This window comes from Diadema setosum, chromosome 19 (genome assembly GCF_964275005.1).
Source record: "Diadema setosum chromosome 19, eeDiaSeto1, whole genome shotgun sequence".
Classification (NCBI taxonomy): domain Eukaryota; kingdom Metazoa; phylum Echinodermata; class Echinoidea; order Diadematoida; family Diadematidae; genus Diadema; species Diadema setosum.
The window spans coordinates 29,773,830-29,788,583 of NC_092703.1; the positions used below are offsets into that span (position 1 = coordinate 29,773,830).

The following is a 14,754-nucleotide window of genomic DNA, read 5'->3' on the forward strand; positions in this document are numbered from 1 at the left end:
ATACACATCATTAGTTCCTGTGTAAAGTTCAGTTTGTACAGAGGGTTAAAATTTGACCACAATCTGGAACCTAATGGCTCGGTCACAAATGCCATTAAGAATTGCTACGAATGTCGTACGAACGATTTTTGGACAATTCGTAAGATCTTCTTAAGAACACCAGCGTTCGTAGACCGTTCGTAGAAGGTGCGTAAGTTCGTATTTAAGATCTTTTTAAATTTCGTACGAAACTCTCTCTTCGTAAGGCGGTCGTACGAACTCCAGAATTCGTACGAACAGTGACATTTGTACGAACGCATCGTTCGTACGAACCTTTGCGACCATAGCTTTACTCTGAAATTAATCATGGATTTCATGAAACTGATAGAGGTTTATTCAAATCACCTCCAACTAAATTGTACACTTTTCAGCTATTACCCATGTCAATGACAATTTTATCTGATAATAATAGTTTTCGAGCTATTAAGCATCAAGAGTGGGATTTTTTTGTGTAGCACCTATAAAGTACTAGGTGTTACAAAAACATTTTCTACGTTTGATCCTTAATATTTTAAAAACTATATATCAGATAACACAGGCACGGTTATGAGTTAAGTTTCAGATATTGCTCTATTTTCAACCGAGTCTGCACAAAACATTGATTTTGCACAGGGGCCAATTGGTGTGCATGGGAGTGCGTAGTTAACATTCCGACAATGGATCTGAACAATGGCCAGGGTTTGAACGCTCTATTTCATATTCATGAGAATTTCCACTATCACAGATAGTTTGTATTCATCCTGAAATAAAGTGAATGCAAGCACATGAAAACATGTTTTTTTTTTTTTTTTTTTTTTTTTTTTTTTTTTTTCATGCGCATGCATTTTACCCTTTACCATGAATTCAGACTAGCAGTGCCCAGGGCAATTAATCACGAATTAAAGTATTCATATCAAATTATGCCTTGGAGTCCAGAGTCCAGAAACCTAGTCAGCAGAGCTCTGAAAAGGTGGTATTCGTGGTATTCATGTCTATTGTTCAGGGTCATTGTAAGCACACACTCACATATACATCATCTGTTCTTGTGCAAAGTAAAATTTTGTACAGAAGGTTCAAATTTGCCCAAAATCTGGAACTATAGCTTTAGAATTAATCATAAAATTTAACGAAACTGATTCATGCTCTCATTAATATTCAAATCACCTCCAACTAAATTGTACACTTATTCAGTTATTACTCGTGTCAATGACAGTGTTATCTGATGTATAGTTTCCGAAAGAGGGATTTTTTTTTTTGGTAACACCTACTGTACAAAGAGAAAAGACGAAGAACATTTTGCAATAGTATCAATACAACACATCGATACCGACATAATCGACAAGATCTCACGTAGCAACTAAATCCGCATTGGTGTGAATTCTGTTGTGTAAATGTACGAGTAAATGACCTTTGCATGTACTTTGCGTATGTTCTTGCCAGTTAGTTTGGCTGTATAAAAACTTCGCTTGCCCTTGTAGCGAATATGCAGTGTGGAATATCATGACTTGACGCAAAACAGAAAGACAGTCGAAAGGGAAAAGACAAAAGCACTCTTAGGCTACGGTCACAACTCAGAGCGACGACCGACCGATTTGTAGCCTGCTCGGTCGCTGCTGAAATTTTGGCACCGCTCAACAGTTTTTGGAGATGTTGAGCAGGCTGTAAAACCCTAGCGATGACCGAGCAGTGCCCTGTCGATTTCCCGTCGGTCACCGATCGATTTCAGTAAAATTTTGGCGAAATATGGGGATCTGCAACGAGCAGAGTCCGAGCAGTCACCGAGCCATGCCCCATCGGCAACTGGACGATCTCCCACCGGCCACCGGCCGATTTTTGCGAAATCGCTCAGCGACCGACGGGTGATCGATAGGTCATCTACCGGTGACCCGTAGGCGTACCGACGGCCACCCGCCGGTCTCTGCCGGAAATTTCTCACGAGCTACCTGTGTTTATTAATGTACCTGTGTGATTTGTGATGCGTTAATTAATTAATCAGTTAAGAGAAAACTCGAGGCAAAAGATCTAAGAGTTAAATTATCAACTAACAAAACTCAGCTACGTGATACCACAGATAACTAGAAATTAGGAAATACAACAAAAGGGAGGAATACCCAACATGGAACAAAGATTAGAATAGATTAGAATTTTCCAAAATATCTTTTTTGCTTCTATATTTTACAGTATTTTTCTATTCCTATTTAATTTCATATTTTAATTTCCCCTATCTCTTGTTATTCATTTCTTCTTCAATCAATAGGCATTTAATGAATGATGAGGTAACCAAACCATATTTTACTACGTCGACATATCGACACTAACTTTTAGTTTTCATCTCTTTTGCCCCGAAGTGGTTGCCTCTGACTTCAATGTCCCTCATGTTTGTTGCCGAGATGTTGAGATGCTAAGATGTTAGTGGGGTTTCCTTGCCTCTTATCCCTCCCCCTGCTTCTTTCACATTGCGCTAGATTATCTTCTCCATCTAGGCCCTGATTTCCTTCAGTGCCTCTGTCATTTTTATCTGAACATTTTTAGTCCATAAATCGCTCGACGGCGACCGCTCGATCTATTCTCTTGGTTTTTTCTTCTGTGCTGTTGTCATTTTTGTCTCTATTATTTTTGTTCCCTAAATCGCTCGGCAGCGACCGCTCGGTTAGGTCAGTGCCTGGGCGGTTCCTGCTCGGACACCGAGCGTATTTTGGGCAGCGAGTGAAACTGGTCGGTCGCCGCTGAAATTTTAACTCCGCGTTAAAACTTCCGCGGCGACCGACCGATGCCCTAAAAATCAGCGGCACCTGGTCGGTCACTGGTCGGTCACCGGTCGTTGTCCGACCAGTTTTGGCTAAAAACTCGCCGACCGGTCGCCGAGCAGGCTGATTTTGGGGGTTGTGACCGTAGCATAAGTCTTGACGTCACGTACTTCATCTGAGCACAGTGGTACATGTATTCAGTTGACAAAATGACTGACATTAATCTTAAACAGCATAATTATAATTAAGGTTCGAATCCAGCCTATCGTCTTGAAGTCTATATCAGCATCTTTAGTAAGTGTTACACACGTTAGACAAGATATTTTACCTAAATTGTCTCTCCTGACCAAGATGCAAACATGAGTATGCCTGAGCCTCAATCATGACAAGAATATCTTAAAAACACTGCTGGCATGAAGGTGCTTGTACTTGTTGTTTAGGAAGACCATTATACTAATTATAATTATTATCTTCTAATTCTCTCAGTCTCACGGCCTCGGCACATCGAGCACGAAAATGGCAATGCTCCGGTTTTTGCAATGATGTGCCAAAATGAACCATGTCTGGTTCTGTTTACAAAGAAAAAAAACCCAAACAAACAATAAATCGATACAAAAGGACTCCAAATCTCATTCTCATGTCAAAATCAAGAGCAATAAAATCAGCAATCGAAGATCTATTTTGTAACAAAATTATTAGCGGGGAAGTGATACTGTATTGGAACCAGACTGGTTCCTTTTGGCGCACCACAACAAAAAAATCCGGACTGTTACCGTGCTCGGTGTGCCGAGGAATAACCATCATCATCATGAAAAAAAAAAAAAAAAAAATAAGATAAAAAAATCGTCTTTGTCTTCGCGGAGCTGATGGGCAAACAAGGCAGCCAACGCCTTAGACGACTGTTCCAAGACCACTTCCAGATTCCACGGCCTTGGGTGCCTTCTCCTTCTGGTATCTCTTGAGAGACACGAGAGCTACAGTTAAAAGAACCGTGACTGCACACATCCCACCAACGATTCGGAAGACAACGTCAAGGGAGCCCGTGACGTCATAGAGTTTCCCTTCAAGATGGCGGAGAGAAGGGAAGGAGGTTTGAAAGTTCGACTCTATCAACATCAAAATACTATATTGATTGTATACTAATAAAAGATATTACACACAGCTTAGCTAAAATTTATTGCTGTAATGGAACACCATGTTTACATCTCGTCGTTTCTTTCTTTGTTAAGTTGGCAACGTGGGAGCACATGAAATTACGCATTGTACCGACGACCAGGCACACGCACATATTACACACATTCAGGCATTAGTTATTAAGTTTCCATACAAATTGCGCGAGTGACATACACCTAAAAATCACTGAATAGTATTTTTTTTTGGGGGGGGGGGAGGGGAGGGGGAAATTCAATGTTTACAGACTGATACATTCTGGAGTACGACATATTTGAATTGGAAAATAAAAAAGAAAGTGCGGGGGAACCGACAGAAAAGTAGATGCTTATGGGGGTGAGTCCCCATTACAGAAGTCGCACACTCTCACTCACTAACACACACACTGCACACACGCAAGTACACCTGGACAAACATGCGTGCACACACACACACACACACACACAACACACACAACAAAGAGAAAGTAAAGAGAAAACACTAACAAGATCGTCATACGGACAGCATTAAGTAGAAAATAATGTGGGTGCCTGCAGCTGGGAGAGGGAAGAAAGTATCAATAAAAAGAAGTTGGGAGACAAGACATTGAGGTCGTCGTGCATATATTACATAATCTTATACACATGCCATCTACTTACCTGTAACATATCCGGAAACCACGACCCCGATTCCGGTTATGAAGAGTTTTGTGGAGAGCATTCCGGTGAAGTTTGCTTCCGAGACGTACGTCACAAGGACGGCGTAGGACGCAGCAAAGCCGGCGAATATACCGCCACCGGCAAAGAACGAACATGCGAGCAGATAGGCGAAGCTGGTGTGGGCGGGATACAGGCACATCGCTGCTGCAAGTGATATCATGTTAATGATAAATAGGGCCGCTCCCCAACTTTGCCTGTAGTGCAATATGACGGTGATAAGTCCTTGGAAGATGAACCCTCCAATGGACCCAACAAGGGGTAGGTACGCTGCCTCCGGTTCCTCGTAGCCCTTCGACATTCCAAATGATACAACGAAGAGGGTCCAACTCACCATGGCAACTTGCAGAATGACTTTACACGGCATGAAGAGAACAGTGAAGGCCCACTCCTGCACTAGCGCTTTTACTCCCAATTGGACCCACACCAAATGCCACCACCTCCCCCACATGGACAACGAAGGTTCAGTTTCACTGTTTTCAGTGGGATCAGAATCGGGAGGCAACGGAGTTTCTAACGAACTTAGTTCCATCACATTGTCACTATCCTTTGACGGTAGACAAGGTTCTTGTTCCTCTGTACTGCATTTTTGTGTGTCGTCTACAAGAGGCACCGGACAAGTTGCTTCTACAAAGTCAGATGGGGGTCGTAGTGTCATAGCTATAGGTACACAATTCAGAAACACGCCTCCGATACAAAGTAGGGCGCCCTCAAGTCCATACGACTCCAGCAAGGAAGAGGTGAGAACGGGGAATGCTATGCCACCCGCGAGGCATCCCATGAGGCACATAGAGTTTGCGTATCCAAATCTTTCTCCGTAATACTGGTGTAAGACGACATGCGAGATCTGGTTGATGGGAGAACTGAGAAATCCTGTGGGTGATATAAAATCAATATCATTCTTTATGATTTACACTATTTTCACGAAATATAACTACAATGTACTGAATAATCAGGAAATGTTTTACAGTTCAGCCGAATATTTACTACACACACATAATAAAACTAAGATGTTGGTTCCATTCATTGCTTTTCAAATATACGTTGACAGCAACATCACCCACAGGGCGGTGAGTTGGCTCAGTCGGTAGCGCGTCTGCCTCACGATCACGCGGCCCGGGTTCGAACCCGAGTCTGGACTGAGCAATGTTGTGTGTAAACATACCGCCCCCTCTAGCAAGAGGCAAAACACTCTGTCCCTCGGATAGGACATAAAATGGAGGTCCCGTGTATGAGAGAGTCACAGCTCATGCACGTAAAAGATCCCGCTTCATTCATTCATCGTAAAGTGCAGGGTGTCTAACCCGGTGAAGTGGACCCACCCCACATCCAACTGGACCCCATGGAAGACCAGCTTAGTGTAGCTGAATATGGGCTATCCAGCCATCTTCACGGATGGAAAATGAACAACAACAACAACAACAGTGCACGACATTAAAACAAATCCATATAATTTAGGAAATAATCGTACTCAAAATATAATTTCGAAAACAGACGAGAAAGAGACGCTGTTATCATGGAGTAGCATAGCTCCATGTTCTGACATTTCACTTAGTTGCTAGCCATCGACTGCTATACATCAAAGAACATAGCACCTATTTACTGAATGGTTGATAAACTGAACGTTCATTGTGTTGATTTAAAGGTCGGAATCCCCATACTAGTAGTTTTCTGATCAAGATGATGAAGTGGCAAATTATCTTACCTGTGAGAAACATTGCAACACCAAACCACAGCGTCGAGCTTAAAAACCCTGACATCATGATCGCAACGGACGCACCCACGCTTCCCACAATGCACATGGTTCTGGGGGGAATCTTCCGACCTACCAAGCTTGAAAGTGGACCTGAAAATTCAATGACAATCAGAATGTCACCTTTATAGCAATTGGAAATACCGGTACCCACAATTACACCTCATTTTTCAGTTGATAATGAACAATGATGAATCTTATGGTCTCGTCATGCTCAAATCACATTACCTGAATAATAAAAAAAACACCAAATAAACAAAAAAGAGAAAAAACACCAACATACACCAAACAGCAAAGCTTTGTGCATATTCTTGGCTAACCATTCTGTATGAAAATTCGACGTATAGATGTGATTATCTTATAGATGTAGGCCTATATAAAGAAAATTGACGAGATTGCATTTCGTGATAACTTTTTGATACATAAAACATGAGAAAGCATGTAATTACAAAATGGAGCACCATGAAGCGTTCCATTTCCTCATATGAAATATCATATCTTGACAGAGAATAAAAATTATCATTGTGGACATACAGACACTTAAAGAAGCCCATATTATTTTGGCATGAATTCATACATATTGTCATGATTGTACTCACAGGCTAGGAAAAATACTGTCAGCTCCATTGCCAACATGAATCCGATAGTACCATAATCTGTGTCGAGTTTCTGGACCAGGGGAGGAACCAAGACCCCAAAGGCCTTCAGCAGGCCCTGGGTGAGGCAATCCAGGCAAAACTTGGCCCCCATCACGACATACTTCCATCTGTCTTGCGACTCTTTCAATTCAACGCCCATGGTGTGCGAATGCAAAGTTTCTTCTTTGGAAAAAAAAATGGGCACAGCATTTATCTAGAGTGATAGAGAAAACAACAAAGAGTGGTTGGAATTGCTTATCGGGATCTTTTAATCGATGTTACAAGAAAAAAACAAAACAAAACATGTCGATATCACACGACACTTACATGAATTGTGGTCTCTTTCTTGAAAAGTACCGTTGATCACACCACGTTAAACTTGGTTTTCAACCAATCACAGGGAGTCAGGTCGTAGAGGTCGAACCTACAAAAGTTACAGAATTTCGAGTTTCACTTTTTCCCCTTCATTAGAGCTTATAAGTACCGCGGCTTTACTGTATACCTCTGGGACGATTTGTATGTGACCACCTCCATTCTGCTTGTTATCACCAGTCATTCATTAATGCCAACTTGAACATGCTGTGGAACTAAACTTTAACATGAGGACCTTTTGTGATCATGTTCAACTGTGTTGAATCCTGAAAATCCAGTCATAATCAGAATATAGATTGGTCCCATTGTTTGCATACACTAATTATATTTTAAACCATCACTTTCGCTTGTTTTGCACATAAATATACGAAATTACATGTGGGTATATTATATAGTATGTCCCCTCCCCCCCCCCAAAAAAAAAAAATACATAACACCCAATAATTCATAACACCCAATATGATTAAACCGTCTAAATACTAGCTCAGGGTCTTAGAATATAACATCTTAGCTCTATTTTGCAGAAACTCCATTCAATTTGGCTAAGCGGTCACCGAAAAATGTGGATTGTTGTAAAGCATGTCATGAGTCTGATTCCTTCAAGTTTAGCACTTAATGCTCTTGGAACTGCAGATTAATGTGTAATCCTTATTTCTCTATGTCCACTGAAGCAAATTGAATACGGTTTTCTGTAAGATGTGGGCAATGAGTTATAGTTTTAAAACCCGAAATTGTGTTCCGATTTATATTCGCTATTTTCAAAGTTATCGTTGCGGAAGGTACCACTGTAATTTTTTTGGGGGACATACGGTTATGATTATGTTGTGACTGAGGAAGATATTAAAAGTATTATTCCACTGATATGATTTGCCACATAACTGACACGTTTCTTCGAATCATACGCTGTAAAAACATCGGTGTTAGATTTAACACCATGGGTGTTAAATCTAACACCGATCAAGTTTCAATAGAGGACCACACCCACAGGTATAGAAAATGTATTGTGATGGTGTTAAAAAGTGTTCACCTGGCACTTTGTGGTGTTAATTTGACACTGTGTCTGGTGATATTTTTGACACTGCGCTAGAGTTAATTCAATAATGACACCGCGTGGTGTTGATTTGATATTGGTGGTGTTAATTTCAATGGTATAACACCCGTCCAGCTTCAATAGGAGACCACACCAACTGGTGTTACTGTGGTGTAAATGTGTTTACACATTTTTTCAAAAATCAAGTACTTTATCGGAAAATTCTTTATCGTCTTGTTGAAGTTCAAAATTAACAAGAAGTGCAGTAACTAAGAAACTATTCACAAAAACAATTTTATATTTTGAAATGACACCCGGAGGTGTTAATCTAACACCATTAATGAGCACCGGAAATTTAACACCAGCTCGGTGTTTCATATTTAACACCGGACTTTTTGCAGTGTATAAGAATTGTCTTTATTTATTCTGGCATTCATGCTGTTATCATGCCAGCAAAGCAGATTCAAGACGCCCCTCGTTATTTTACTTTCAAAATCATTCTGGATGCACTAAAGAACTTTCCAGAAATCGAACTGACAGTTTAGTACTTGATATACAACATTGGCTTCATGTGCCTATCCAAACACAACAAGACCTGTATGCAAATTAGAGCGAGCTGCTTTGATTCATACCGCGCCTGTAGCCTGTAAATTATTGTTTGCACTGCCTCTATTTACAATGTATCGTGATAAACGCTTGACGTGTATGCACAAAGTTAGGCAAATTAAAGGCTGGCTCCGAATTTAATTCTATGACTATATCAAAGTGAAACGATAGTGGAGATTTTACACAATTTACACAAGAGTAGCAATAAGGGGTGGGGTGGGGGAGGGTAAAGAGGTATAACATGACGCAATAACGTATACATTTAGTGAGTACTTCTGAAATATTCAGCACACACACAGATTATGAAATATTCCTGATTCAAATTTGATTGTGAATTATCAGTCTGATTACGAACTGCCTATTAAGACAAAATGAAAGATCTATACGTTACTAGGGAAACCCTCATAGGACTTTTAGTTATACGAAAAGGTCAGGTTCTATATTCACAATCACATCGGGTACAGTAGTCATCTTTATGTCGGAGGTTTGCTAATATCCGTGTTTTGGGCGTGAGCGTAGGTGTAACTTTGGACCATGCATTCCAAAGGGAAGGGATTGTCTTTGAATGTCCATTCCTTTTAACAAAATAGATATTGTAGACCAATGTCTCCTCTATCATCTACATTGCAGTTTTGAAAACAAAGGTGCCCTTGCCGTTTGAAGTTTGAAAACATGGATGTACGTTTGGAACATACACTGGTAATATATGATATTCATTGTTTTCTATAATAGACGTATTGTCGTGACGGTTGGGTACTTCGGGGCACATCCCACAGAGCTGGCACTTAGTATGATACTATGCATCCTCTCACTGAATAGATATTGTGAATCAATGCTCCTCCTAAGTGTATATGCGGTAATGCCGGAACTACTTCTAAAACCATAATCTAATTATACGAAAGAACGTCGGTATTTGCGTTTAGAGTATCAGTGTTACTTTTGTTATTACGGCCGGTTGAGCGTACTATTTTGGACACTTCATAAGGGATTGATTTTGAATGTTCACCCTTTTGACAATACTGTATAGATAATGTAGAGCAATGTCTCTTCTATAAATTATATTAAATTTCTTTAAAGCAAAATGGCACTTGCTGTACAAGCGTAACGACTTTGTGAAGGCATGGGACATTGAACATATTCGCGTTATGATAGTGCATGTTTCCTATATATGCCCTGGGGGTAAGACGATTTTGAACACATCCCATGTCTTTGAATATGCGCCCCTTTGACTATAATAATTATTGCAAAGCAGTGTCTGTACCATTCAGAAATTATGAAAAGTAAAGTGTCTTATATCTATCACCTAGCAGAACGACTTGCTACATGCACGTACGACTGAATTTGCTTTGGCATAATGGTCAAGGTATTGGTAAATTGGGCACTTCCCAAGGGCTGGCTTTTGAATGTCCACCTTGTTGACAATGTTGTAAAGCAACATCTCCTTTAATACTTTCACTGCATTTTATGAAAATAAAAGCGTATATGCTAGACAAAGAACTTTTCAGAGACATGTACCCATGGAACATTTTTCGTGGTTGCATATACCAGTATATTATATTGTATGTTTTTCATTGCCTAATGATGCATGGGGTTACTTTGGGCACATCCCACAAGGTTGTCTCTGCGAGTGAACCCTTTGGACTGTATAGATATTGTAGAGCAAAATATTCTTTTTAAATCTTTACCACGGCAATTCGTATAGAAATCAAAGTGTGTTGATATGGCAGAAACGACCTTTGAGACATTCACTTTAGAAACGACTGTAATTGAATTTGTATTTGCGTTACAAGGGTCATAGGGGGCAATAATGTGATGGGCATTTCCCATAGGAGGCTCCCTTAGCGTATATGATCATCACTCTGTTAGTGTAAGTCGAAATTGTAGTGCAACAAAATCTTCTGTTAACTCAAGTGAATTTCATGAAATAAAAGTGTCTTTACTAGAGGACCGAAGGACCTTTTGAAGGCATGTTTCCATAGAACATGTATTTGCGTTGGTATATACATGATTACTGCATGTCTTAGATTGTCTTGGGGTGGGGTAATTTTTAACCACCCTCCACGTGGTTGCCTTCGTATGTGAACCATCATAGATATTGTAGAACAATAATTCTTCTATCGCTTCGTATGTGAACCATTATAGATATAATAATTCTTCTATCACTTCCAATGTCTTTTATTGGAAATGAAACGGGAAGGACGTTATAGAGTTTTTTTTTTCCGCTTATAAAAGCTGTATTCACGTGTGTATAATTATGTTTTGTACCACTATTCCAGGCCGTTAGGATACAAGGATAACTTAGAGTACCTCCCTGCGAGTTGCTTTGAGTCGTTGACTGTGCACTATACGATTGTAGAAAAATGTCTACGTTGACAATGTCAATACTATTTTCATGGCATTTCACTGACGACTTTTAAAAAAAAAAAAAAATAAATTATGTACGCTTATAGAACAACGGAACTCGCGCTAGTTGATGCATGTTTTGTAAGTGGACGTGGGGATATGATCGATAGGAGTAACTTTGGGCACATACCCAAAGGGTTTCCTTTGTCTTTGCCATCTTCAATATCTCAAAACCCGCAAGGATGCAAGAGCTGAATCATCAAGATTCGGATAAACCACCTTCAAAACAGTGTTCATTCAACACAAAATTGGGCAAGTTGTAGATGTTGTCACTTGTTTAATTTCGTACTTTCTACGTAATTTAAACACTCTACGTACTTCAATGGGTAAGCTATCATTAGTGTCTGATAACAAACTCATTTATTATCTATCACACTATCCAAGAAGCACACTCACATCACCCCTATTTTGAGATCACCTCATTGGTTACCAGTCAAAGATCGCATTATCTTTAAGATTTTACTTTTGACTTTTCATTGCATTCAGGGCGCTGCTCCTCAGTATAACATTGACTTACTCCATAATATACATCCCTGCTAGATCTTTACGCTCATCCAACTCCGGTTCTCTGATAATTCCAAGATTCACTACAATATGGGGCACACGTGCCTTTGGCCATGCTGCTCCCACCTTATGGAATAACTTACCTTCAGCCGTAAAAAAATTGTTTTTCATCAGACTCCTTTAAAAGCAGTCTAAAAACTCACTTGTTTAAAGCCTCAATTTGATTACTCATAACATGTATTTGATATTTGTATGTCCTTTATCTCCTTCACTTTCTCTTCTTCCTTCCGCGCCTAGAGCACTCTGCAGAGTGGATTTGGCGCTATATAAATCATATCAATTATTATTATTATTATTATTATTATTATTATTATTATTATTATTATACTACTAGTGTAGGTTCACTAATGCTGTAAAGTTTCTTTTTGGTGAATACGGTGAAGAGAAACTGAATCTTGACTTTTAACACACTTGATACGCTAATATCGGGCAGTTTGATGCATTTTAATATTCCATTTTCTCGATACCCTTCAGCGACATAAGATATTTTGCATATTATGCAAAGGAGGACCAGACTATTTACGTGGAAATGCTTGCATCGCACTAACCATGCTAACTGACATTGTAAACATATAGGTTTAACACTTTCGGTGTTCCAATCTGAAACCTATAAGTATAATTATCATGGAAACACTGTTTTATATCATTGTGGGAGCTAATTTGCGTATTATGCAAATTTTACTATTTTGCCCCACTGGATTTCTTGGGACTTTCAGTATGGTGTTGAGGAGCACATAACAAGTTGCACTGCAGTGGAATTCCTACTGACTGTAGTGGATGAAACCCTGTTTTGACTGGACTAAACTTACGAAGGATCAAACTGATAGATACAATGTAAGTACACAACACTACAAGAAGAACGGAGATATAATACAATTGGAGTAAATCAATAATAAAGGGGATTTATGGATTATAATTTCTTGACATATTAGAAGAACATCAGTCTTATACACAATTCTCTGAGCTGCAGCTGATAACCAGTGTGTCAATAGGCGATTCGACAGTAGGGCAAACTTGGATCCCTTTTGATTATAATTTATACCCTTTACACGTTCTATCAGTCGAGCAGAGCTGTTTTGAATTTGATATTATACTGTATATATATTCTCTCTCAGGAATGTCATAAACAAGAACATCACATAAATATTTTCTAGATGAAATAAATGCATGTGTGCATTTATCTGTGTTTTTCTTTATTACTTTAGAACTTTACGAATTTCTGCAATTTTTTTAAGAGCAAATATAAAATCTAAGTGAACAGCCGACATTTTCATTATTTTTTTTTCATAACCTTTACTAGTAAGTTGTAGATGCTGACTCGAGTGAACTCCCTGGTACCGTGTCATCACGTAGTGTATTGAAAATTCGTTTTGTGATGAGATTGGAAAGCGCATAGGGAACATTCATTTGTTATATGCGCTATAAAAATTTCATTATTATTATTATTATAATTATTATTATTATTATTATTATTATCATCATTATTATTATTATTATTATTATTATTATTATTATTATTTTAGGGGTCTTTGTTCATTAAATTTACAAAGACCATCAACAAACGATAACAAACGATGAAAATTGTACGAAAGCTCAGTCTTTTGGACATAGATTTCAGCATGATTTTCTTATTCCATGCAACAACGTAAGCAATATCAACATAATCTCTCTAGTATGGCTTTTTGTTGATCTCAAAGAGGCAACGTTATTGTGTTATATATCCATAATAAATTGTGTGTCATCTGCATACTCATTATACGCCTATAGTGACGCCCAATCCACTGCACTGCGCTTCTCTTCTTGGTAACGGGAGCACTGATGTGCGTAACATTGTACAAAATTAAATGATGATCCTCGAGGTGCATTGTTATTTTGAGTGAATTTATTTGACAAAGAATCGCCAACCTTAACGAAATAGAGAGCGATTTGACAATGTTCCCGATATGACTGCATGCGCAGCCCATATAGCCCATATATTGTTCACGCATTGTGAAAGGCCTACGCTATACAAGGCAAATACACCTGTATAGCTTAATAACTTCTTTTAGCTGATGGTATTAAAGGACAAGTTCACCTTCATTAACATAAGGATTGAGAAAATGAAGCAATATTAGTAGAACACATCATTGAAAGTTTGAGGAAAATCGGACAATCCGTTCAAAAGTTATGAATTTTTGAAGTTTTTGTGCCGTCACCACTGGATGAGAAGACTGCTGCAATGTATGATGTCACATGCGTACAACAATATAAGGAAAATATAAAGAGAATTTCACAAAATTTCATCTTTTGAAAAAAGTACACATTCCCTTGACTCGTTACTGACATATGTTATGGCTAATATTATTCCCATTGCCTTTAGAAAGAGGCAAGTCAAGTGCTCTTTTATTTTGCGAAAAAAATGAAAATATGTTGAATTTTCTTTACATTTTCTTTATACTGTTGTACTCATATGAAATCACGAGCCTTAGTAGTCTCCTCATCCAGCGGTTCCAACACAAACATTTTTTAAATTCATAACTTTTGCACCGATTGTCCAATTTTCCTCAAACTTTCAATAATGTGTTCTACTAATATTGCTACATTCTCTCAATCCTTATGATAATGAAGGTGAAATAAGGATAATCAAGATTATTAATCAAGACTTTCTTCTGGGCTCTGATGTGTCAAACTCCAGGTTTTGTAGCAACGGTAACATTTGCGATGATGACAGACAATAGTAAAGACAAGGACTGATAAGAGTACCGACAATTAATGAAAA

The 14,754-nt window shown here is 38.8% G+C and overlaps 1 protein-coding gene across 1 annotated transcript; it reads right to left on the reverse strand.

Annotated features, from left to right (window-relative positions):
• Window positions 1-3,656: 3,656 nt before the first annotated feature.
• LOC140243100 (monocarboxylate transporter 5-like) lies at window positions 3,657-7,227 on the reverse strand. The gene is made up of 4 exons (XM_072322833.1): window positions 6,983-7,227; window positions 6,336-6,476; window positions 4,574-5,503; window positions 3,657-3,826 (listed from the first exon to the last, which is right to left on the reverse strand). The coding sequence occupies exons 1-4, from the start codon at window positions 7,179-7,181 to the stop codon at window positions 3,657-3,659; spliced, it is 1,440 nt and encodes a 479-aa protein (XP_072178934.1). The 5' UTR covers window positions 7,182-7,227.
• Between the last annotated feature and the right edge of the window lie 7,527 nt (window positions 7,228-14,754).

Excerpts from the sequence above, each read along its gene's own strand:
- LOC140243100 (XM_072322833.1), bottom strand. The coding sequence starts at position 7,181 with ATGGGCGTTGAATTGAAAGAGTCGCAAGACAGATGGAAGTATGTCGTG. Across the intron at positions 6,477-6,982 it reads GACAGTATTTTTCCTAGCCT|GTCCACTTTCAAGCTTGGTA; the intron begins GTGAGTACAATC and ends TTGAATTTTCAG. Across the intron at positions 3,827-4,573 it reads GGTTTCCGGATATGTTACAG|GGAAACTCTATGACGTCACG; the intron begins GTAAGTAGATGG and ends GCCATCTTGAAG.